This window comes from Netta rufina, assembly GCF_964035555.1.
Source record: "Netta rufina genome assembly, chromosome: 12".
Lineage (NCBI taxonomy): Eukaryota > Metazoa > Chordata > Aves > Anseriformes > Anatidae > Netta > Netta rufina.
This window is the reverse complement of record NC_140135.1, coordinates 9,651,588-9,676,559: the sequence shown is the minus strand read 5'-3', so window position 1 is coordinate 9,676,559 and position 24,972 is coordinate 9,651,588. Positions and strand designations below refer to the sequence as shown.

The 24,972-nt window shown below is 36.3% G+C and overlaps 2 protein-coding genes across 5 annotated transcripts in view; both read left to right on the top strand.

Annotated features, from left to right (window-relative positions):
• Positions 1-11,633, top strand: part of FMR1 (fragile X messenger ribonucleoprotein 1) — a 31,479-nt gene extending 19,846 nt beyond the window's left edge. The window contains exons 10-15 of one of the 4 annotated variants that reach the window (XM_084293950.1): positions 1,063-1,172; positions 4,398-4,484; positions 5,008-5,203; positions 6,458-6,601; positions 7,067-7,149; positions 9,144-11,633. In XM_084293950.1, the coding sequence (XP_084150076.1) occupies positions 1,063-1,172; positions 4,398-4,484; positions 5,008-5,203; positions 6,458-6,601; positions 7,067-7,149; positions 9,144-9,305 (782 nt within the window). In that variant the 3' untranslated portion in view covers positions 9,306-11,633. Of the gene's footprint in view, positions 1-1,062; positions 1,173-4,397; positions 4,485-5,007; positions 5,204-6,421; positions 6,602-7,066; positions 7,150-9,143 lie in introns of all 4 variants that reach the window. The other 3 variants (XM_084293951.1, XM_084293949.1, XM_084293952.1) reach the window with 3 other exon arrangements.
• Positions 11,634-15,392: 3,759 nt separating this feature from the next.
• Positions 15,393-24,204, top strand: FMR1NB (FMR1 neighbor; the record flags this gene model as incomplete). Its single annotated transcript, XM_084294259.1, has 5 exons — positions 15,393-15,468; positions 16,724-16,837; positions 18,297-18,434; positions 20,807-20,903; positions 24,102-24,204. 5 exons carry the CDS (start codon positions 15,393-15,395, stop codon positions 24,202-24,204), a joined length of 528 nt encoding a protein of 175 aa, XP_084150385.1.
• Between the last annotated feature and the right edge of the window lie 768 nt (positions 24,205-24,972).

Sequence of the window (24,972 nt, the reverse complement as noted above, 5' to 3'; positions counted from 1 at the left end):
ACCCACTGCTGGCTCATGTTGAGCTTTTCATCCACCAGAGCTCCCAAGTTCTTCTCTGCAGGGCTGTTCTCAGTGAGTTCTTCTCCCGGTCTGGGATTGCCCTGGCCCAGGTAGCAGCACTTTGCTCTTGGACTTGTTGACCCTTGTTAGGGTTGCGTAGGCCCACTTCTCAAGCTTGTCCAGGTCCCTGTGGATGGCATCCCTTCCTTCTGGTGTGTCAGCTACACCACTCAGCTTGGTGTCATCTGCAAACTTGATGAGGATACGCTTGATCCCACTGTCTGTGTTATTGATAAAGATATTAAGCAGCACTGGTCCAAAGATGGACACCATTTGTCACCAGCCTCCACCTGGAGCAACTCTCTGGGTGTAGCCATCCTGACAATTCCTTATTCACCAGATAGTCCACCCTTCTTACCTCTCCAGTTTAGAGAGAAGTATGTTGTGTGAGACTGTCAAAGACCTTACAGAAGTCCAGGTAGATGACACTGGTTGGTCTTTCTTTGTTGACTGTATGATTTACTCCATCATAGAAGACCACTGGAAGGCATGGTTTACCCCTGGTGAAGCTGTGCTGGCTGTCTCAGATCACCTCCTTGCCTTAACTTTGCTTCCAGGAGGATCTGTTCCATGATCTTCCTGGGCATAGAGGTGTGAGGCTCACCAGTCTGGAGTTCCCCAGGTCTTCCATTCTACCCTTTTTCAAAACGAGATTGATGATGTAATACAGAAGTGCAGAATTGTGATTCATTTCCTTTGTTCTCTGTAGAAGCTTTGAAAAGGAAGGGAACTATACTCAGTTATGAACCTTCATAATAAAGTACCTCTCTTCCTGTACGCTGCAGTGATTGCTTTGGAACATTACCAAAGTTAACGTCCCAGGCTGCCTTAGACATTATAGTTCATGGCTCGTTGACTAAATCTTTGTTGTGGAGTATTATGTCATTTTGACAAGTTCTTGCACTGTTACTGAATGGTTGTGTTTAACTAGAATATAGTAATGCTCTCAGGTTTTAGGGGAAAAACCCTGAAAATGGAATCTTTTGTATGTTCTTTCTGTAGGAAAAGTAATAGGAAAAAATGGAAAGCTGATTCAGGAGATAGTGGACAAATCTGGTGTTGTAAGAGTGAGAATTGAGGCTGAAAATGATAAAAATATTCCACAAGAAGAGGTATGTTTTTAGTTCATGTGATTTCTATATATGTTAACTGATGGTTATATTCTACCCAGTGCTAAAATGAAATTTTCTTTGTATTTTTGTAGTAGTAAGTGAGATGAAACTCTGATTACTGTTCTTTTTCCTTATGGAACTATGTTTCCCTGTTAATGTTAAAGGGGCATTTCTATGTAAATCGGACTTTATTTTTGTTTTAAAAAATGCTGTATGAAACTTTGTGATGCACCTTCTTAGAGATTTCACATTATTCCTGTTAGAAGCAGTGATACTGTTTCTCGGCATATGCTAAGCTGTAAATTATATGCAAATCTTCCTGTTCCCATTCATTAATTCGCCTTGAGACTGATTTCTTGGGGTTTTACCTGCTTTCAATTTTACTAGTAAGTTCTTACATTGTAAGGAAAAGTTTGTGTTCTGTGTGTAAACCCCTAAACCCTTTTTTAAAACGTAATCTGAATTCGCAGTAGCATGTGAATTGTAATTTAAAGGAAAATCAGCCATGAATGATGTGAAGTGCCATTTATGCACAGAAAGGCTATCTAAAATTGTTTATTTTTTTCCTACCTACCAGCCTTGTAGAAGGCTTTAATGAAGTCTTGAACTTTGTAATTTGACAACTTAAGGCACTTCTGTGTGGGGTTATGTTGTGGGGGAAAGGTTGCAGGTTTGAAAGTAAAGCTTTAAGCAAAAAGGTTTCAACGTCTCAATTTAGGAGAAGTCCCTGCACTTCAAATATGAAATGTGCTTGATCAAACACTCTTACCCGAAAATCTGAATATGTACTCATTAAATAACCCTTGAATAAGACATGAAATAGATTTCTAGAACACTTATGTTCTTGCTTCAGTAGTTTTTCATCTTTTGTATCATCATGATTAAATTATTACAGAAGACCCACAGTTCAATTTTCTCTGTAAAAAGTGGCTAAGCAATTAAGTTTTTTTTTACTTCATTACTACTTTTACATCTATTTGAAAAGGTAAGAAAGTCAACTCTTTGTAGATTTAAAAGATTCACTTCTATTTCAAATACTATTTCTAACAAACTTACAACTCTAAAATTCTTGAGCTGTCTTAATAAGCAAGAGGGTGCTGCTTTTGCTGCTGGCTAAAAGTTTCAAAGTTTTTAATGTTGCCTACACAAGAAAATTTGGGTAAAAGAGTAAGTCATGCTATAGTTGGATTTCAGATTTTTTCATTCTTGTGTCTTGAAAAAACTAATTTGATGTCCAAAATACATCTTTTAAAGATGAACTGAAAACCTTTTCACCTGCCAAGCTCTGCGTTCCTATTTCTGTTTTTCCTGATAATGACATTGTTAACCCTGGCATTCCTTATGCTGCTTTAGGTGTTAGTTGTGTCATGTTTTACACCAGGAAAAATAGAAAAAAAAAAAAAAAATGTCAAAACCTGGCAGGTAAAAGTTAGTACCTGTAAGCTTATTTCTGTCATATTTGAAATGAATGTCTAGGAATCTTCCATTGTGTAGACACATATTGCAGACTTGTTTTGTGAGGAACAGTGGGTCACTTTTAATACAGTATTGGGTTCTTTCTGTTAAGAATGAGATCTCAAAATCCTGCCCATAAAATTTGGGTGTGGTTCCATAACTCCCATGATTTTATGAGGTCTTCAGGCTTTTCATCTTTTAAAATAGGTTTTATTTCTTATAGTAGCATATATTATTTCTAAATTTCTGAGCAGATGACTTATGGGCATAAGAATTGACTACTGAAACTAAGTTGAAGATTGGTGCTTTTGCTTTGAAGACAGAAATAAGCCTCAATAAATAAGCACTTCGGAGTTTTTGTAGGGCTAACAATCCTTCATGTTGCTACTAGCTCAAATTCTTAAGATTTGGCATTTTTATACCTAGAGTTCCCCACTGAAAGTGACAAGCACCTACCTCTTCTTTACATGCTATTTTAAGTCAGTTGTCTTTTAAAAATTGATACTATATACTAGTTAATGCCAGTTTAGTGTAAAAGTAATTACTCTTCATCAAGCCATATTAAATATTTATGAAATAAAATGACCCAGATAATAAGATAGTCCATTTCAGTGGACCACACCTTCAGTGGACCACACCAGTGGCTAACAGATTTCCAAAGCTCAAAGCCTAGAGTTAGTGTAGCGTTTTCTTAAGATTAAAGGGTTGCTGGGGGCAGGTAGAGGGAAACACAAAAATCTTTTGGATGCAATCCTGCAAAGAGTATGCGTGCAGTGAGAGTTAAGGGTGTTCAGAGCTCATGATGAGATACTGTGAGATACCCTAATATAACAACTTAAAAAAAATGTTATCAGTTCAGTTAGGGGTAGTCAAGCTCTGTCTACTCAGGCATGGGTTTCAGCAACTGAGTGTTTACAAGATTTAGGTTGACCTCTGCGGTTTACAGTGAAGCTCGTACTGCTGTGGTGAGGCTTCAGCTGGTACAAAATTCAGGTAGTTTAGTCATTAGGTTTGTGTGGGCAATAGTCCTACCTCTTGAATTGATGCTTAGCCCAGTTTTAGACTGGAGTTATCCTTGTGGAAATTATTTTTGAATCTGCTAAAATTTAGCTGTTTTCAGCACTTGGGACTCTTTTAGGTAGATTTCTTACACCACTTTTCACCACCTAAGTTGGTCTTTAGATATTTTATCTGTAAGGGTCATAATTTCAGGTGTTAGAACTTGATCAACTCCAGGCCTACATTTCACAGGTAACTAATGAATCACTTAATGTTTGAAAGGTAATGGGCTTGTAAGCTAGTAATTGTTGCCTGATGTGCTAACTTATGTGCCTTTTACCATTTGAGGGATCCTTAAGGAAGAGCAAGCTTTGCTGTGTGACAGTGTTAATTTGACTTTTAAAAAAAGGATTTAAGAAAGGCTTCTTTACGGACCTGCAGCATAAAAGTAGCTGGTGTGAGAGAGCAGACATAATCAGCAAAGTTGGTATTAGTTTTGAAGGGAGGAAACCTGAAGGGTTTTGTGTGTTTTACTTGATGGGAATAATAAATGTTGATATCGATGTCTAAATTTTCTTAAGATTATCTTTTTTGCATAGAAGGATAATTCCCTTTAGTCAGCATCAAAAATTAAATATAGTATTGTTTCATTTTTGAATTTGTGCTTATGCATGTTGTAAAAAATATTTTTTAAATTTATAATAATGTTTGGTTCTCTTCAGTATTTGATGCCTAATCAGTAATCATAGGTGTAATGTTACTGTGTTGTAGGGAATGGTACCATTCGTATTTGTGGGAACCAAGGATAGCATCACTAATGCAACTGTTCTTCTGGATTATCATCTTAATTATTTAAAGGTGAGGAGAATGATGCTACTCTACCACTGAAATTTGTCTAACAATACTTAATAAGGTAAAAACAGGATGATGAACAAAATCTTTTCAGGCCCAAAAAGCTGTTGAAAAGTGGCTGTTACACAATCTACATTAAAGGCTTCTTGTAAAAGTTTTATTTCTTTGATTCTTAAATGGCTTCTAACATGGGAGTGGAAAGTGCTCGATAGCCCTGAATTTTTTCTTAGATTCTTCAATTCATAGTTAATTCAGTTGATTTTTTTCTTTGTGCTGTACTAACCTTTCTGAACAGAAGGTCATATAACAGCACTCACCTGTCTGTGTAACAGCTGGAGAGCTTGCTAACTGTGCAACAGTTTTAAACATTAAAAGGGTTCTTTGGTAAACAAACTATTCTCAAAGCTGACTTACGAAGTATTAAATACATTATCAACAGCAATATATTAGTTTTGTTTTCTTTTCTGAGAAATGCGTGTCTGTACATTCACGTATGGTTACATCACCTGCAATGCTTGTGTTTGAGTAGGAAGTGGACCAGCTACGTTTGGAAAGACTGCAAATAGATGAGCAGCTTCGACAGATCGGAGCTACTTCTAGGCCCCCACCAAATCGTACAGATAAAGAAAAAGGATATATGACTGATGATGGTCCAGGACTTGGGCGAGGTAGTCGACCTTACAGAAACAGAGGGCATAGCAGACGTGGTCCAGGCTATGCTTCGGGTAGGTAACTAGAAGCATGCTTACAGTTTTAATAGAAGCCTGTTGGATGCTGCTTTGGTCTCTTGCTTTCTTGAATGCCATTCTGTTAGTAGTTAATATTTAAGGCTTGGCAGTTGCAGGAACTTGGAAACAGATGTTCAAACAAATTCAATTAAGTACTAATATTTGGAGATTATTTAGAGCTTTATGTAGTAGAAAATATTCTGAATGAAAATAGGTCAGATTATATTAGCACTATTTTACTGCAGCTTCTGTCTCTTAACACTATAGCCTGTCTTCTAGATCACGAACTACTAAGGACAAGGATTGTTAATTTATCTGTATTTTGAATGACTCTTAATAAAACCTGGTTTTCATTTGACCCTGTAAGAGGCTATTTTAGTATAAATACTTGCAAGTGAAAGTAGGATGTTTACCTCCTGAAGTTGAACTTAGGTGCTTTTGCTAGAAGAGCATAGTCAATGACAGTGTGTTCTTCTTTTAAATCTTGTATAATTTATTTATGAATAGTTCTAAGGAGCATGCTTCTTTAGAGCAATCTGTTGCCTCAGTATCCAGAGTATAGGCCGGCTTATGTTTGCACTTATTGCAGTGTCTGCGTGAGCTCCATGACATGCATATGATGTGATAAAGAATTAATGTTATTCTGGTGAAGCCCTTTATGATTTTTAAGACACAGGTTCACCTGACTAATAATGTGTATAGGAAAATGAAAATTTGGAAAAAGAATGAACTTCTGTCAGTAAAAGTGATCTGTTAACTTCAAAAATTAGGTAACGGAGTTATTTTGAATCTGATACGTTTACAGCGTTCTGACTTCAGTTTCTGCTTCTGTAGTGTGTGTTACAGGCTGTTTCGTGGTGCATTGAGGGGAGGCAGGACAAGTTAAATTCAGGAATTTCAGTTTTTTAAATATGATTAGATGTGATTTTAACTGCATTTGCACAATAAATTCAATAATGGATAGTAATAATACTAACTATAAAAGTGTGGCAGACAATTTAACCTGAAACATACTTCTAACTCACAAAGTCTATACTGACTTTTTTTGAAGAAGTAATGCATAACACATCTCTGTATTATGTATGGAGGCAAACATTTCAAAACCATTTTAAAAAAGAGAAATCTCTAAGTGTACAGATGTATTTTCCATTCTACTGTAATATTTTCATGCTTAGCTACACTGGCACGTTTTGGATTTTTTTATCCTCTTGATAGGAACTAATTCTGAAGCATCAAATGCTTCTGAAACAGAATCTGATCACAGAGATGAACTTAGCGATTGGTCGTTAGCCCCAGCAGAAGAGGAGCGAGACAACTACCTACGTAGAGGAGATGGGCGAAGACGTGGAGGTGGTGCAAGAGGGCAAGGAGGACGGGGTCGTGGAGGATTCAAAGGTAAATCTAGATTTCTTTTTGAAGAAGAGAAGGTTAGCAGTGTTATCCTTAAGCAAACTCAGTTTCCTCAGCCTCTTGTCTTAAAACATGCTTTAGCCTCCTAGCCATCATGGAAAGATCTGTAAATATGTTGAAGCTTACCAAAGTTGACTGCGCTTTTCTATCCTGTGGTTGATTGTTTTGAGAGACATTTGTCTCCTGAGGGCAACTAAGAAAAGTCTTTCTTAAACTGTACTGATTTTAAATGGTGGTTTTGTGTACTGTGATTTACTGCATGAAAAGATTTTCTATGATGGTACTTGGGCCATAGTTTGAGCATTGTTGTTATGTTATCAAGGGTATTTGTTTAATGTCCCTTAGGATGAAAATTTTCAAGTAATTAACTGTTAGGCCTGTGCACTTCTTGAATACAAGAAAATTCTGTGTTCTTACTCGAAAAACCTGGTTGATTAATTCTTTCTGCAGGAAACGATGAACAGTCACGAACAGATAACCGTCAGCGTAATTCAAGAGATGCAAAAGGGAGAACAGCAGATGGATCTCTTCAGGTAATTTTTCCTCTTCTTAGAACTCTGCACTGCTTAAAGATGCATAAGCGTTAGTGTATATGTACTAACATGGGATTCTTCAAAACTGCACCTGACAAAGTAGCCTTCTGGTTCCTTGTTATCTAATCATGTTTAGAGGAATATCAGAGTTCTGTATTGTTTTGTATTCCACGCACAGGACTCTTGGTATCTCAAGTTGTGTAAAGATACAGCTTCCTGATGTGGAACTAACACTGTTGTTTTGCTGACAGTTTTTAAAAGTTCAGAGTAGTGCAATTTGATTTTAATTTTTGAAGTGAATTGAGATGACAAACTTGTCTCCTGAAGCTAGCTCAGACTGACCCCAGCTCAAATTACAGTATAGAGCTTATTTCTGGAACTTAGCTTTCCCTTGAGTTAGAACACTGATCATGAGTCCTAAGGTTTTACTAGGCAGCTGTATTTGATTCTTTGTTGTAATTAGTTTTTTTTATTTTTCATTTTCCCTTTTCGCAGCATTTTCTGCTCTTGTTTTTCCTTTCAAAATGAGGGAGTGTAACTGAGCAAAAAGAGTACTTAATGCTTTAAATAAAAGGGGTGGGAGTGCTTGTATTGTAGCCAAACTCTCCAGAGTGAAGAAGTTTACACTTTTAAATGCACCTTTATTACTAAATGTTTGCAATTCAAAGCTATGCAATCTAGAAAGCAAGTTAAGAATATAAATGGAGAAACAGTTCAATATTGATCTTACAGATTTTTATAAAGATACTGATTTTTTCAACTTTTCAAGTGTTTTCTAGGGTGAAGTTATTCATGATGACATTTTTTATATATATGTTAAGGTTCCCCAAATGGAAATGCTTTTTGTTAGTGTGCAGACCTACCACTTCTTACCACATAGGATGAGCTATGTTAGGATGGAGGAATAACGAGCAGCTGTAGCTGCCACCTTCTATATGGTGTTACAAGGAATCACAGGTCTGGAGGGAGATTCACCTGATTCTCAGTGTCTTGGTTTAGGCTGTTTTAAAAAAAAAAAAAAAAAAAAAAAGGAAAAATTTGGAGCATGTGACCAAATGCTTTGTTTTTGAAGTGGGAGTGCTAAACTCAAGGATGTAAATACAGATCTGAAATGCAAACAAATAGCACACAAAAAAAAATATATGCACATACATGGCCACACAACTTTTACAGTTGATGAGCAATTCACTTGCAAAATTTGAAGTAAAGGAAGATGAAGCAGATAAAGAAGAATGTTGATGTTAGAGGGGAAAAAAAAACTAAGGAACTTACCGAAGTCATGATTTTTGTCTGTTACTCTGAGATTTGGATGAGATGATACTTTTTCTATATTTAAGTAAGTACTTATATATGATTAAAACCTGACTGATCAAATTGTAATAAATTTTTGTAATATCTCAAGGAATAAGCCAGAAATGGGTTTAAGAGTTTACCCCCCTACAAGCATAAAAATCTTGCTTTCAAAATGCTCACTTGAGTATTTTCAGTGCCATTTATAAAAGCCATGTAGATCTTTGGTGAATTAAATGAAATCTTTTTTGGATTCCCTAGGTGGATGAGACAATTTTGGGGGTGTTAGTATCATTTTATGATTTTTGTTTATTTTTTCAAAAATTAATATTTCCATACAACAACTAGAAACTTGAAGTAAAAGTGAAATGATGTTTCAGAGTTCCATGTACTCTTGCTCTTGCACAAATATAGTATGTTTTTGCTTTGGTGAGGGAGCAGAGCTTTCCAAGACTAGGCAGACTGGAGTGTTTGTGGAGATTTGTTCTTTTATGGCCAAAAGTATGTGGCATTTTCAAACAGAAAAAGAATCAGCCATGCTCCATTTTAGCTAGTTACCTTTAACGGAGCCTTAAGGGTGTGTTACTATTTTGTGTCTTCTGACGATTTAATAAACAGCACTCCTCCCAGGCTGCAAAGGTAATGAACGCGTAAGGGGTGGATGAAAGGAGGAGAATGCTTTATATAACTCTGACTTGTTCCAGATCAGAATTGACTGCAATAATGAAAGGAGTGTCCACACTAAAACATTACAGAATACCTCCAATGAAGGTAGTCGGCTGCGCACGGGTAAAGAACGTAATCAGAAGAAAGAGAAAGCGGACAGCGCAGATGGTCAACAGCCGTTGGTGAACGGAGTACCCTAAACTGCATAATTCTAAAGTCATATTTCCTATACTGTTTCAGTAATTCCTATTCCACATTAGAGAAACTTGTTAGGCCAAAGACAAATAGTAGGCAAGATGGCGCAGGGCATGAAATGAACATATGTTCTCTGTTAGCCTTTTTTAACATCAACAGTATGCAGTTGTTTTCAGAATAAGAAGTTATTCAAATATTTGCATAAAAATATCTGAATTTCCGAAAATCGCTTTCAAGTACATATTGCACTTCAAACAATGAAAGAATCTTTTTGTTTGTTTTAAAAATACTGAGCTGTGCATTGGTAAACTTTCTGTTCAGTTGTACCATTTTAACGCATCGGGTCAAAATCACTGCTCAATTTCAATTTTCAGAATAAATAGTGTTTGCAGTAATCAAATTGGCTTCTGTTTTCAATCTAACTTACAAGTTCTTCATGAAATGCTATGTCGTTTTATGTCCTGTGTCAGTTCACATTCTGGTCCACCTTTTTCAGTATTTTAGTGGACCCTGAAAAATGTGTGATGTAACAATTGTCATTTTCATTAGCAAAAAAGTTGTATGATCTGTGCCTTTTTTATATCTTGGCAGGTAGGAATATTATATTTGGATGCAGAAATCAGGGAAGATGAGTTGGTAACACTAAATGTAAAATATATGTAGCAATCCTTGTCAGACGTTAGTACTTTATAGACAAGTGCATGCTTTCCATAATTTTTTCCTTACATAAGCATTGGGTTAGGCAGTTATAAGAATAGGAAATTTTGCACTGAAGATTTGGCAAATAGTGTTATTGAAAAAGGGGTGTAACTTTTTTCTTTGTAGGCAGTACAGATTTTTTTTTTAAAAAAAAAGAAAAAAAAAAAACCTTTCCATTGTGGAAAACTAAAAAACTCGTTGTTACTGAGGGAACAAATGTAACTCGTTCACAAGCTAGTAATGTGTGCCTGCTATTTGGCCGGATGACCAGTCTAAAGCGCTAATGTTCTTCATCGTCCCAAAAGTTTTTGAATTTCTGTTTTAATCTGGGGACTATTTCAGGAGAGGTAGGAAGAAAATCACCACTCTGAAAAGTTCAGGTGCAGTAACTGGAGATACTGGGGGTAGAACAAATCCATCTTATTTTGAGGTACAAGGTCTGAATTACCAGCCCATTGGAAGGCAATGCAGAATTTGATCTAAAGTACAGTCATACACCAGGGAAGGGTGGGAAGCGGTGGGAGGAGCTGTGCTTTCTTTTATTTTTGATCATGCATTAAACTCACTGGGCAAAGCTGTATAAGGACCTCCATTTTAATCCATTTTATTCAAATTACTCCAGAAGGAGAGCCACTGATTGTGTACAGAATTGTACAAACTTGACCTTGCCTCTGATGTATTTTGTGAGTTTTGTTTCTTTTGCTTTCTTCATTCTTTGTTTTCCTTGCATACAGGTGAGCATACTAAAAACGGCAACAAACTGCACATGATTTAACAAATATAAAAATGTCTTAAAAAGTATTGCCAAACATTAATGTTGATTTCTAGTTATTTATTTTGGGAATGTATAGTATTTGAAAACAGAAATTGGTACCTTGCACACATCATCTGTAAGCTGTTTGGTTTAAAATACTGTAGATAATTAACCAAGGTAGACTGACCTTGTAATGTAACTGCTCTTGGGCAATATTCTCTGTACATATTAGCTACAACAGATTGGATTTTATGTTGACATTTGTTTGGTTATAGTGCAATATATTTTGTATGCAAGCAGTTTCAATAAAGTTTGATCTTCCTCTGCTAACTGATGTTGATGCAATCCTTATAAATGATTGCTTTAAAAATCTCAAAACAAGTAGAGAAAATATTTCTGTTTAGACTTTAACTGTAGTCATTGTTACTTATACGTTTTAGAAAACTTCTTAAAATATTACCAATTTTCAAAAAATATGGCACATAATGCTCAAGAAACAATCTCATTATGAAATGGTACAATACCTGTTGAGTTGTCACATTATATGCACTATATTTCTTACATTCAGTGGTTGAGTTTACTAAGGTGCTAACTAGGTTAAATGTGAAATTACTAAACTACTACAGTCTTGACTAATTAGTTGCATTCCATTCTCAAGTGCATTTTGGGATTATGACCTTTCAGTATTTGTGTGCTTAACATGTATCCCTTTCAATTCAAATTCCAGTGTTTTTTAAATGTTATTAAATTTCAACAAATTAAACTGTGAATCTAAATGTACAGTTTTATTTTGAAAAATCATGTGTTGTTTAAAAAACTTGAAAGTGCAACCGATGTCTGATGCTTGAGTTCAGGTCCGTCCTATTGGTAACTTATAAAGTATGGTCTAATGAATTAAAGTTATTTTAAAAAATAAAGTTCTTTAAAAAGAATGAGAGGTATTTGTGAATGATGCCAGAGTTTAAATTCAGTAGGGTTAACATCAAAGCCTATAAATTAACAGATGCTTATGGAAATAGAAAGTGTTTTCTTTCTTTACTGAATGCATTTATGTTAATGATGGTAACTTTTCAGAGTTGGTATAAAATCTTGTCAAGAAAAGACCTCTACTTATATAGGTTGTTTGAAATGTTTTTTTGTTCATTTGTTTTGTTTTTCTGATGATGAGCATTCATGAGTTCAACAATCAAATCAGTTTAGTTCTTGTGTACAGAAACTTTTAATGGCCTAGCTATAAATTATATTTCTGCTATTTGCTGTCTCTAAAATCAAACGTGTTCAATGCTTGTTTCTTTCAACAAGCCAGAAACAAATTTAATAGTCCAAGTATGATATCGACTGTACACTCTGCATTCTTTGTAGGAGTGCTTAATAAGAAAGGTAACTTCCTGAGTTGAACTTTTTTTTTCTTCAAACTCTTCAGTATTGAATATTAAAAAGGAATAGATTAGCTTCCAGTGAATATTCCTCAGTCACTACAAGAACCCTTCTTTATGGTTCTGGTAAGTGGCATCCTGTATTAATCTGCAAGATTTTTAATTTTTTTATCATCCTGTGTATTGTTGAAGACTTTCTCAAAACAGTAGCAGCTGTAATGGAAGACCAGCGTGTGTGTATTTTAATAGTGGTTCTATTACCAGATGTAGGTTTTTGCAGTAGCATGTAATGAACTTATCATCCACTTGAACATAACTGTACTTAAGCTTTCATCTTAAAAGATGCTGGTCAAACAGCCTTCTCTGGCTATATTCACATCCATGAAAATCACAATGGCTGGAAGAATTCTAATACCTTCAAGTTAATGCAATTTTATATGAAAGCTGACATGAGTTCTTCAGAGCTAAATGCTCTGAACAGATTCCAGTTTGATCTGCAGGATTCTCCTTGCAAGAGTTTTGCTAGACTTAATTATTTGCAGTTTAGCTTTCATGTGACATTTTTATACTGTATTTACTGCTGAAAGGGTTAGACTTTACTGCATCAACTTTTGACTCCAGAAGTATTAGTCTTTCAGCAGCAGCCTGTGGATCTTGTGCCCACATCAGGGGACAGACATTTTTCTGCTCCTAACAATCTTTTTTCATATGTATCCCTTGTCTGTCACTCCTGCTTGCGTATTATGGAGACCATTGATCTTGAGCAGTTCCTGATGGCGATAATTGCTACTAAACTATGAGTAAACTAGTTGTTACTGTTTTTTTTCCTTTTGTTTGCCTATTGTAAAGAATTTCAAAAGTAGTAATTTTACTGCTGTATGAAAATGCATCATAAAAACAAAAAATAGATAAAAGCCTTGTGTTTCTACTGAGGGTACAAAACGACATGACTTTTTTTTTTTTCCCTGAATAAAAAACTGATTTACAATAAAAACAGTTAACTTAAACAAAAAGCATCCCATGGATGTAGTCTCTATAAATGATGAGGAACTTGACCATTGCAGAGATAGTATAATAAGGTTGGGGTCATATGGCATGTTAGATGACCTTTTTTTGGCTGGTGGATTTGGCTTGAGTCTTAGGTACAGACTACAGTTACAACAAGAAGAATCAACAGCCCTGAATTTAATAAAAACAAAAATCAATGAAGCAGTCAACATAAAATGTGTGGGCAATTTTCTCGGGTTCTAGCAGTCTGAATCAGAGTCTCCTATTTGTACATCATAAATGCATCATATCATATATGTAGTGTTCCATGAAAGAAATCAATGCAGAAAATCACAATTGCATGTGGAATCAAATGCTTCAGAAAGTGAAGAATGTTTGTTCCCTATTAGATGTTTCAAAGTGTCTCCTCATTTGTATTGGGAGTGGTTGTGTGTAGTGTGTGCAGAATGAAAGAAACAGAGGATGCTGTATGTTTATATTAGAAAGCTAATGCTGCCTACAAATGCAGGTTTAAAAAAAAAATACCCTTTAAACTCAATACTCAATTAACTAAAATGCCAAAAAATGGTGGGTAAGATGAGATGATGGTCAACATTTACTTAGGTTTCTGTCTTTTTTTTTTTAATGTTCCTAACCTATTCAAAGAACACCACATTAATAAAAGGAGTGGACATTTCTAAGAAAAAAGAAGGTTGAGGTTAGACTTTACTTTTGCTTCAAACATAGAGAGACTTGATGAATTCATGGGAAAATCTTGTTATATAATGAGTTTATTTGAATTATTCAGAAATCTGACTTGGGCACTCTGCCCAAACTTTGTTTTGAGGAGTGTATTTTGATGGCTTGAGGTATCTATTAGCTGGTCTGCACTACTGTCTATTAGGCCATGTTTCTGCATTGCATATTGTTAATAACACAGATGTGGCCTTAACTTAGTGAATTAAAGACTGAGACATTTAACAGTCTTCTCGGTGGAAGGCTGACTCTTTCAAACTGCATATGCAACTTTTTTTCTGGTCCCTCACGCAGCAGGTAGATGCAGTTACACATCTGTTCTGAGCTACGTCATAAGGGACGGGCAGCCCATTGTGATGAGCCTTGCTTCCATGCTGTCCTGCGTAACATGCCTGGGGTTGCTGTACTCAGGGTAGCTGTGATCTGCCTGTTCCAACAGTAACAGAGAAGGTATGGAAAGAAGCATGTAAGGGGCAGGGATAGACTTGTGCATAGCTTCTTTGTTTCTCCTGTTCCCAGGAAATGTTTCACTCCTCCCAATTTGTCCGGAATGGCGTTAGATTTTAATAGGTGTCTTGAAAAATGTGATTCCTGCCTTCTTAGAGAATTTTGTGCTTACCTGCCAAAGTGAAGTTTCTCCTTGGGACAGAGAATGTATTTGTATATTACTCCATGAAACAGGCGCATTTGAGTTGCAGGAAAGCTTTGCTCATTTAGCAGCAGGGGTGCAGAGAGAACAGATCCTTCAAAGGACAATACCTGTACAAAATACAATCTTTTCTCTGTACAACACTTAAGAAAATTGGGTTGTGCACCTTTACCAATGCTAAGAAAATAATGTCTAGTTTAAGCTCTTAATATATGTTGTAATAATTGAAAAAGATCCTTTTAGAATAGAAGCAGCAGGCAAAGTGAAATATAGCATCTGGCAAAGCAGTTTTCAGGGGGTGGTTGGAGGTGTAAAACCCAACTTAAACCTGCTGTTAAATTGCTATGAATGACTCAGGGATTTTTAAAAGTATTTTTATCCATAATATCCTTTTTGGACCAACTTTTCAAAATGTTTTTTTATCCAAAGCATCTTTATTTGACATTAGAAGGACCAAAGAACTCAGTAAGCTAAAGTACAGTTCTATTGAAAACTTTCAAAAACTTTCAATTCTTCAGTCCTGATTCTGTCCACTATACCTGGATTAAAACACTCACTTTAAAAGTGCTCCTTCAAGGTGTCAAGTATCCAGCTCTGGGACACTTAAGAGGTTGTACTTATATACTTCTTTGGCTAGTCTGTTAACAGGATACATCCCTTTAAGCTCTCCTAAATTCCTCAAAAATAATGTTGCCAAAATGTTTTACTGGGTTTGGCTGCCTCCTTAATTAGGGGGAGGGGGAGCAGACCGTCTGCTCCGTGCAGCAATCTACTGTCATGTTTGTTCTAATCTATAAATACAAAGTTAAAGGAGCGATAGAAGTTTCTTCCCATACTCACATACCTTATCACTGTTGGTTTTATTACAGTAATGCTTCAAGAAGTAATTGGTGTTCATCTAGCACGGAATTATGTGATACTGATACTGCTTCATAGCATCAATTCAAGTGAGTTTTGCAAGGAGAAAATCATTTTCATAGAAGAAGCAAGTAATTTTCCTAGCAGGAATTAAAGTTACAAATTTTGTTGTCTTGCAGTGATTGAAAAATACTGAAAAACATAAATTTTTTTCACTGGAGCAGGTGGGGAGACAGTGATGTAACTGCTAATGTGAGCTTTGCTGGTCACACTCCTGTTATGCGTTAATATGAGTACCTGTTCTGATGTGAATTTGGTTCAGCCTATTCAAATGCTTTTCTGTAGAGAAGACATAGCACTGAAAAACCGAGTTTTGTTCCAGGAGAACTAATGTATTTATGCACTTGGAGTTCCTGTTGCTCCCAGGTGGAGCATTGCCCAAAAAAATGAAGTTGTTTGAATACCCTAGCTTTCGGTTAGGCCATGGTCTCACTCGTGTTCACATGGAACTATAAAATCATGAAATGTCTTTTAATAAACTCTGACAAACACTGAAAACTATTAAAGAGAGTTCCTTTGGCTAAGTTTCCCCTATAAGAAAAAGGCAAGAAAATAGGATTTCTGAGGTTTTTTTCTGCATTGTGGAAGGGTTGAATGCCAGGGAGTCCCACTGTGATTTGCACTTGTTCTTTAATGAAAAAGAGGTAGAGTGACACAACAAGGCTTACAGATGATACATTCTTGAGACTAGTGTAGATGAAAGACAATTGAGAAGTCCCACGGCAATAAATCACTAGTTTAGGAAAATATTCCAGTAGTGTTATATTCATGGATGTTTTGCTCCTTTCTATGCACCCACCACTACCTGAGACAAGATACTGGGATAGATGCACGTTTGGTTGTACCTGACAAAGCTGCCATCTATAATGTGTTTCTTTTCCTGTGTTTTGGTTGGGATCTGATCTTGATCTAAAGGCCAGAAGTTCTGCTTGCATACATGAAAGAAATACATCTACAGCTGTAACACAGAATTTTCCCGTAACCTGCACCTTCCATCTGAACAGTAGTGCTTTTTCTCTTGACAATTTCCACATGAATTGATTCCTTAATTTAAATTTCACAGCTTTAGTTCTTTACTCATTGTGGTTCATAAAGCAATTTGAAGTAATATAATTGACTACAACAAAAAGACATCTATGCTTAACCTTGCTAGCCATCAGTAGTCACAATTCATAATGACTATAAATGCCTTCATAATGAAAGATAATCAGTATGAAAATGTCATTCCATTTAATTAATTATGGATATTTTGATGGTAATGAGCTAATCATTATGAGCTTTCAGGTTTTACATCACCAACTCATCAAGTTTTAGAAAAAAGTGAAGTGGTGCCCAGCAAACTTAAAATGAAACTGAAAGGTGCATCTGAAGCTATATTAAATTTCTTCAGGCCAGTGAGTAAGTGCCACTTTGTCATTGCAGCACTGCTTCCCTCTTCCTCTACTGCTGACTCGCTTCCACCCCCTTACCTATCACCATTTAGTGTTTTTAAAACCCCCAGTTTGACACTGTAAAACTCACTAGGTCTCATCAAAAAATATTATTAAATGCCCCTTCGGGATGATCATAAATTTGCTTCCATTGCATTGCCTGTAAAATCCGTTCATCATCAATGTTGTGCACTTTGGAACATTCACCTTCCCTACCCGTGTTGCATCCAATGTGAACTACTTTTTTTTCTCCTTGTATAAACATGAGACTAAATGTTCTGTATGTCCTAAGTGGGAGATGGATTTTACTCGGTAATAGTCTCTTCCACTTCTGGTTCAGGAAGAAATCAGGGCCGTTAGCTTAGGCTGAACAGCTCACCTTTTGGACTGCTGAAGTTATTAACGAGACCTTCATTATTTGAGAAAATTATTGAGAAGGAGATCAAAACAGAATGTATTCATTAATATCACCAAAAAAGATGAAATCCATGATTACAGAGAGCTTGGCATGTACAAAAATAAAGTCAAGCCTGACTCCATAATTGTTTCATGGACAAATAGACAGCAGAGATACCATTCTTCACTTTATATATAGCTGATTAGTAATAACAATGAAGACACACTGTTGTTACTAACTAGGCCTAAATAAATACAGGTCTTTTGAAGTGCCTGACCCCACATTTAATTAAATCTGATTACCAGTGATGTCTATGATAAAAGTGCGACTGACAGTGCAGCCAATCTTGGGAGTGGTGTTGGAAGCAAATGGGGTTTTGCAGCTTCTGTGATGGTGTCACATCAGAGTTGTAATACCAAGTTTTACAGGTGTTATTGTTTATTAAGTGTTTTAAAATACAGCCTTTCCCACAGAAGATCTCATGATTATTAATAAATCCATTATTAAATAGAAAACTTTAAGTATTGTATGCTGTGTTCAATAACTGGACTGGATATATTAGATTTTTGTTCCTAACTGCTGCTTTTAGAAAAATGCAATTAGTGCTAACCAGAGAGATGGCTAGCTGTAATACATTGTATTCTGAGCCCTTCAGAAAACACAGGGTATTTTAATGTCTTTGTGTTTTTTCTTAAATTAGAAAAAATCCAGCCAGAAAGCATAGTTTCTTTCCGCTTTACAAACCTAAATACAAAAAAGGCACAATGTAGTTTACAATCAGTTTTGTAAATGTTTGTTACTGAAATAAAGCCAATTATTTAAGATCTCATATGACATGATTTTAGTTTTTCTCTTGGTTTTAATATAAAGACTGATTAACTTCTGTGAGCAAATTTCCATGAAAGTCAATGATGCTACTTTTCTAGCAGACTTATTCTTTCAAAACATCTAGGGGAATGAAAGTTATAACCTTCCTTTACCTGCATATAGTTCCTGGAACAGGGAATCTCACAATTTAATTCTTTTAAAGCCTGCCATCACAAAGAAAAAGGCACCTTGGTTCCTTGTGCTGTAGGAGGAAGCATTAACAGAACTGAGTGCTTGGAAAATAAATGTTGTCCTTCCAAAGACAGACATGAACTGGCATGTTATGTCCCATTTAGAGACAGTAAGTATACTTCTGTGAATTGTTTCCTCATAGCCATATGTTTCTTCTAGTCAAACTATGTGATTTTCATTTGTTTCTTCCTTCAGTTTTTCAGGTCACAAATCTCTTCAAAGTAAGTGTGAGCTAGCATTTATTTCTGCATATAAATGCAGAAAACAATTCATTGACAAAGAATTGTCTGAATTGTTTGTCAACCTCAACACAAGCAAAGAACATAAGATGAAATACAAACAGATGTAACTATGTAGGTTAGTACAAAGAACGGAGTGAAGGCTTTATTTGTGGAAAGGGTGTGTGAGGAGTTTAATCCAAAGTGACTTGATAAAAGTGCTATGAAGAAAAGTTGAAGGAACTGTATGTACCTAATCTGCTGAAGGGGAGGCTAGATGGTTGTTTAATAAAGACTGTTTTGAAGGGCAATAACTAAGATGAGGGAGACAGTCTTTGGTAGATGACGTAACACGGGGGAATTGTCACTAATCGATACTTGGAAAATTCACCTTTGCATATAACTCCATGGTAAACTCTGCTTCACTAAAAGGGTTGAATCCAACTTGAATTTTAGTCATTTTTTTCCTGTTTGTACAGCTTTTTAGAAACTGCTGTTACTTTTCATTGTGAATTTTCTTCAATAAACTGAAAGATGTGGAAAGTTAGAGGCTCTTGTTAGACACAATCGATGAGTTTGGAAGAGACCTATCAAGATCATACAACTGCCCCGCTCAAGGAAGGTCAACCACAGCAGGTTTCCAGGAAACCTCTAATTTTGTCTACCCAAACACTGAATATATCCAAGTATGGAGACTCCACAGCCCCTGTGGGCAACCTGTTCCTGTGTGTACTTTTAGAACCCTCACAATTAAAAATAAATAAAAAGTCCATCTTGTGCTTAGATGGAATTTTGTGATTTAATTTGTCCTTTGTTTCTTGTCCTGACACTAGACACATCCCACATCCTACATTTTTCAGTTAAGAACAATGACAAAACAATGTCAAAATATTCAAATGATCATTGCATACTTGTTAGAGGCTTTAATAAGAACAGATATAAATGTTATCTCATTTTTCCAACATAGGAATTCCTTTTATTTTGTTCTATTTTCTCATCTTTAAGAGAAATTTCTTTCTCCTAAAGAAAAAATAGTTAGGCATTGGAGCAGGTTGCCCAGGAGGTGGCGGAGTCACCATCCTTGCGGGTATTTAACGAAAGGTTGGGTGTGGTACTTAGGGACATGGTTTAGAGGGTAATATTAGGGGTAGGGGGACGGTTGGACCAGATGATCTTGGAGATCTTTTACAACCTTAATGATTCTATAATATATGAAATCCTAAGAATTCTCTTTCTGCTTGTTTGCACTTGCCCAGAAACAAGCACAGATAAGGGCTACACTTTCAAATTTCTCCTGTAGTTGAACAGCACCATGTTCCAATGCTAGGGCAGCTGTAACTATTATGCTACTTTTGATAGAAGAAAGTACCACTGAGTGTGAGGCCATCAAAATCTGGTAGGAGCATACTGAAGGAAAAAAATGTTTTAATAATCATTCCTCAGCTGGGCTTTTATATTGTGTATAAAAGACACTTAACTACAGTGAGAAGAAAAACTATATAGTGAAAATTGTAGTTGTTTACTCATAGTTAAGACACACTCAAGCAAATTGTAAAATTGGATATTCTTATTCAGCTGTGACTGCTTGATTTCCCATTCCACTTGAGCTTTTATTGTTTGGAAGTAAACATCAAGGACTGACTATTTTACCAAATTATTTGTTCATAGATTAATTAGCTACTTGAATGCTTCAGGATGTACAACATATGTCCAAAGAAAATACAAACATTTACTGCCCTGGGAGCACATGCTGTTTGCCTCATAGCAATCTGTTGACAAAATAGGAGCACTTAACAGACATTAGACTCATGGCTGTTGCATTTCTGTTAGATGGTTACAGGCTACACACTTGAATGGTTCTTATTTGGGAGTTTTGTCTTGAATTTCAGTAGGAATTAAAGGAGACTTTTAGAAAATGCTACAAAAGATTTGAAATGAAATAAATAGCATTAATTTGTATGATTTGGTCTCCATTTTTTAAGAAGCCTTGTAGTCCTATAAAGGACTCTGATTTTGCACACCCTGGGGTTACTCAACAGTTGCTTCTGAACTAATTAAATAGTTGGGCTGCTTGAACTCTGGTGGTCAAATTTAAGAGTTGATATTTCCTGCATGTATATCAATGCATTTCTAGGACCTGTTGTTTTCTGTTGCTGGCTGAAATACATGCGTGACTGTCTTAGAGGCTAATCTCTGTTATCTCTCTCTTTCAATATATTATCTTGGAATGATTCATAACTAATGCAAACTTCTGACTTTACAGATCTGCAACTGACATTTCGACTGTTTGTGCTTGGGGCAATAGGATTTTTTATTTTGGGGTGTCTACCATTGTGTTGCTGTGTCTGTTTGCAAAGGAGGTAAGCATTAGTGCACGACCAAACCAAATGTATGATATATCACCTCTAACGGCAGAAAACATGGACAACTGACATGTTTAAAGCCAGTGAGGAGAGAAAAAAAAATGGCGGGAAAAAAGGCAAGAAGCTAACGTGCCAATATAAAAAAATCCTATTCTGAAGCTACATAAAGCATAGTTGATTTGGATTGAGGAAAAGAAGTGTGCTAGTGTCCCGGTAGTCCTTCTAAAGATCCAGTTATAAAGAACTTGGACTTGATCTTGCTTCCCTTGCCTGGGAAACCTCATGTAGGACATGAGAGCATGCAGCCCACAGGCTTCCAGAGGAGCTTCCACTTCAAGGCCTGAGTGGGGCGGGGCCTGAACCTGAGTTTCTGCAGGGTCCCAGCCTGGGCAGGTGTGCCGAGGTACGGAAGGGTAGGCTTTTGCTCCCTTTCTTCTCCAATTTTCTATACACTCTCTCCCTCTCACTCAGTCATTCATCTCTTTGGCAGGAAGGGAACACCAACTACCAAGCAAAAAAGGTGGCAAATGAGATCGAAGAGCAAAGAAAGTCATAGGGCTGTTTATGTCACTATATCCCGTGCTACCTAAACCCAAGAACATCAGTTAAAATAAAAAAGGAGGAAGGATCTGAGGAAAAGTTCATCTTACATCATACCATAAATTTAAACAGAAACAAATGAGAAATTCCTGCCACTTGCCTGCTCTCTAAACTACAGGGGAAAAAAGAGATAGAAATTGTCCTTAACACTGTCTTCTAAGATACTTCTTCAAGAGTGACATTGTGTCGGAGATGCAATTGACTGCTACAGAGGGAGTGACATGTACATACAGGAATTAATTATCTGAAAGATAATAGGGAAGAAAATGATGAGAAAAAGCAACAAGAAGTAGAAATGTGTTTCTGTGTGGGTTTAACACAGAACGATGCAGTAAGTTGGAGGAACGTGATGGAGGGACAAAGTAGTAGGCCTTAGCAAGGAGAGATGGGCCAGGAGTGTACTTCAGATAAAAGTGAGTGAATGTTTGATGAATGTGTGAGTGAACGCTGCCAACATGCAGTGAGGTGGTGCTGGTTGTCTTTTTTTTTCCTTGATGTGTAGGACACATTACAGCCCATATGTACTATGCAAGCAGTTCAGTGTTTGATTTTGCAAAGAGTTTTGGCATGCATATACACTCTTGCAATAATGGGGAGAACATAAACTCCACAGTATCAAAATCCTTAAACTGAGATGGAATGTATTAACACCGCTTTACTTTCCTAAAGTGGTGGTTCATACTGTATGGCTAATGCTATAGCTTGGTTAATATGACAGAGTTGTCTTTTTCTGTGAAGGTTTTTTACCCCCAAGTGTTACATTTTTGCTCTACTGAGATGTTAGTAGGCTGTGTGGGATCACGTACATGCACGTACACACACACACAGACTTTACTAATGCGGCTGCTTAGCAGATGGCTATTTGCTATGGAGTTCCACATTTAGACAAAGCCTGCTGTGAAAATCTCCACGTTACATCTTACCCTGTGCTCAACAGCTGATGTTCAGCATACAGATAGCTACACTGAGTCATCAGCGACTCTGAAAATGAGAGGCAAAGAATTAACATGAAATTATCATAAATTTTCTGGAAAACAAATTAATACATATTTGTTTTGAGAGAATTCACATTAATGTTTAAATGATGATTTCTGTGTTTTTTCATAGCCAGTGAAACTAGGAATATTGCTGTTCTGCTATGACTTGTTTATTGTTTTGTTGTTTGTTTCTTTTAATGTGGTGATTAACCAGATGCTAAATGGTTTTAATTTCCAACATCATATATTTGAGTTCCAGGAAAGAAGCAGTCCTATAACACAGTAACTTTGATCAGGTTTTATCAGTTTTAGGGTGATAGAAGATATGGCTTTGAAAACGATTTAGTTAAAGAGCGTAAAATCTTTTGTTTGAATGGAAATTCTTTTATTTTCATTAACAATGCTGGATGGTCATTGTTGGGAGGCTCCTAAGTACAATGCAAAAATTGTACTGAAATGGGCATGCACAAAAGTAAAAATTTTTCTCTAGAATTATCAAGAAATGAGAGGGCTTTTGCTAATGAAATGTGAGATTGATTAATTCCATTGGGCTGCTTGTAGAGCAAACTCCAAGGTTTCCCATGGGAATTTGTATCGAGAGGGGGAGAAAGAGTGAGGCAAAAGAGAGAGACTCTAACCTGGGGTGACTATCCATGGAAGGTCTTTGCAGGCATTGGTGCTGTGTTACTAGAGATGGCTTTGTCTGGAGATGCCCAGGACTAGATGTGGCCAAGATAACAGAACCTATATATAGAAACATAGAATTCCTGTGAAAATTTTAAAGGGAGCAAAAAATTTTCTTTCCAAGCCTGAGTTACAATAGCAAAGTTACGTGGCTAATGTTACTCTGAATACTCCTCCCTTTGCCACAGCACCAGTAAATTCCCAAATCATCCAGGCTGGGTTACTTACACATCTCCACTGATAACTTGTGTATTTTGTCTCCTTTCAGTGTTATTTTTTATACAGAAAGCAGGATCTACATGAGCTACTTTTGCCCATTCCCTGGCAGTTCCTCTTGTGTGTTATCAGCACAATGGCTCTTTTCTTGAGACATTCTCTGATGTTTTTGTTATGCCTGTAACTGTATTATCCTATCTTCCTTCTCTGTTTTGTCAGTCTTTTTTCATTAACATCTAAAAGCCATGATGAGTATTATAAGATAGAGAAGGGAAGGAAAAGACGTGCACTTAACTGATGCTGTATTTGAGTAATATTTGTAGATTTTTAAAACAGAGTAAGATTTATTTTCTTACTTTACTTTTCTTCATTTTCTTCTGCTGTAACTTCCTGGTACAACTGTAGGAAGCTGGCTTTTGATTTTGGTTGATTACTTACTTGAGAATTTTCTGGTTATGATTGCATTGTTAGGAATCAGCAGGTCAACTGAAATTCGTGAAGAAAATGTCAGAGATGGGAAAAACTTATCAAAGTGCTTTTCCTAGCCTTTTCAGTGTAAGTTCTATTCATGAAATCTTGTGATGGCCCCTGAAATCAGCTGTATCTTACTTTTTTTTTTCACTAGAGGTAAAATTTTGCAGTTAAAATCTAGGTGATCTTCTCTAAATCCTTTCTGTGGAAGTCAACCAATTTCTGCTGTTGTTTTAATATGTTGCAGTCCATGTGTCAATCCTTTACGAAGGGCAAACAAAAAAATAAAGAAAATTTTGCAGAAGAAAAGAGCACGTAGTGAAGATATGCATAGGTTGTTATCGGATTAACCTAAAGACTCTGAGGACCATAAACACAAGAAAAAGGTAAACTAAATTTGGTGTATTTCTTTGTTCTTTCAGTTTAGTATTGTTATCTGACTATTGATTCTATATAGAGCACTAAACATGCAGAACTAAATGCCTGCTAGCTTCTCAGTCTAGTAGACTTTGTCAAAAAGGCAGCGTTTATCAGGAGTAACCCTTGGTTTCTGTTGTGGGACAAGTAATGAAGCTGCAGGAATTTGATTCCTGTCCTGGGATGCTGTATGAAAGCAGAACAAGCCACGAACAATATTACAGTCCTAGGTCTAAGTCCTAGCAAACTGTGTTGCTGGACACAAGGATCCATTTCCAGGCGCATAGACACCTTTCCTTTCCTATGGAAAGGGGTGTTTTATGTTGACGTGTTCACATAGTTTTGTATCCTGCCATTATTACTTAATGCTAAACTGCAGTTGACTGCTGAAATAAATGTAATCTGGGTATTAAATGCTATTTACTGTTCCAAATGATAGCTTGCTGAAAGTAACAATCAAACTTAATAAATAAATAAATAAATAAAAAGTCAACAAGGTCATTAGATAGTAAGGAAATATTTCAGTGAGAGATTTGACTGAATTGAATTGGCATTGTTTTAACAAATTTGTAAAGATGTCCATAAATCCAGTAATCTAGTTATACTGATATGTAGGTTTCCTTTTTTATTCTTTTTTTGCTCTCTTTTGGTGTAGAGGAGCACCCACCTGATTTTAAAGACCTCAAGCAGGAGAAGGACAC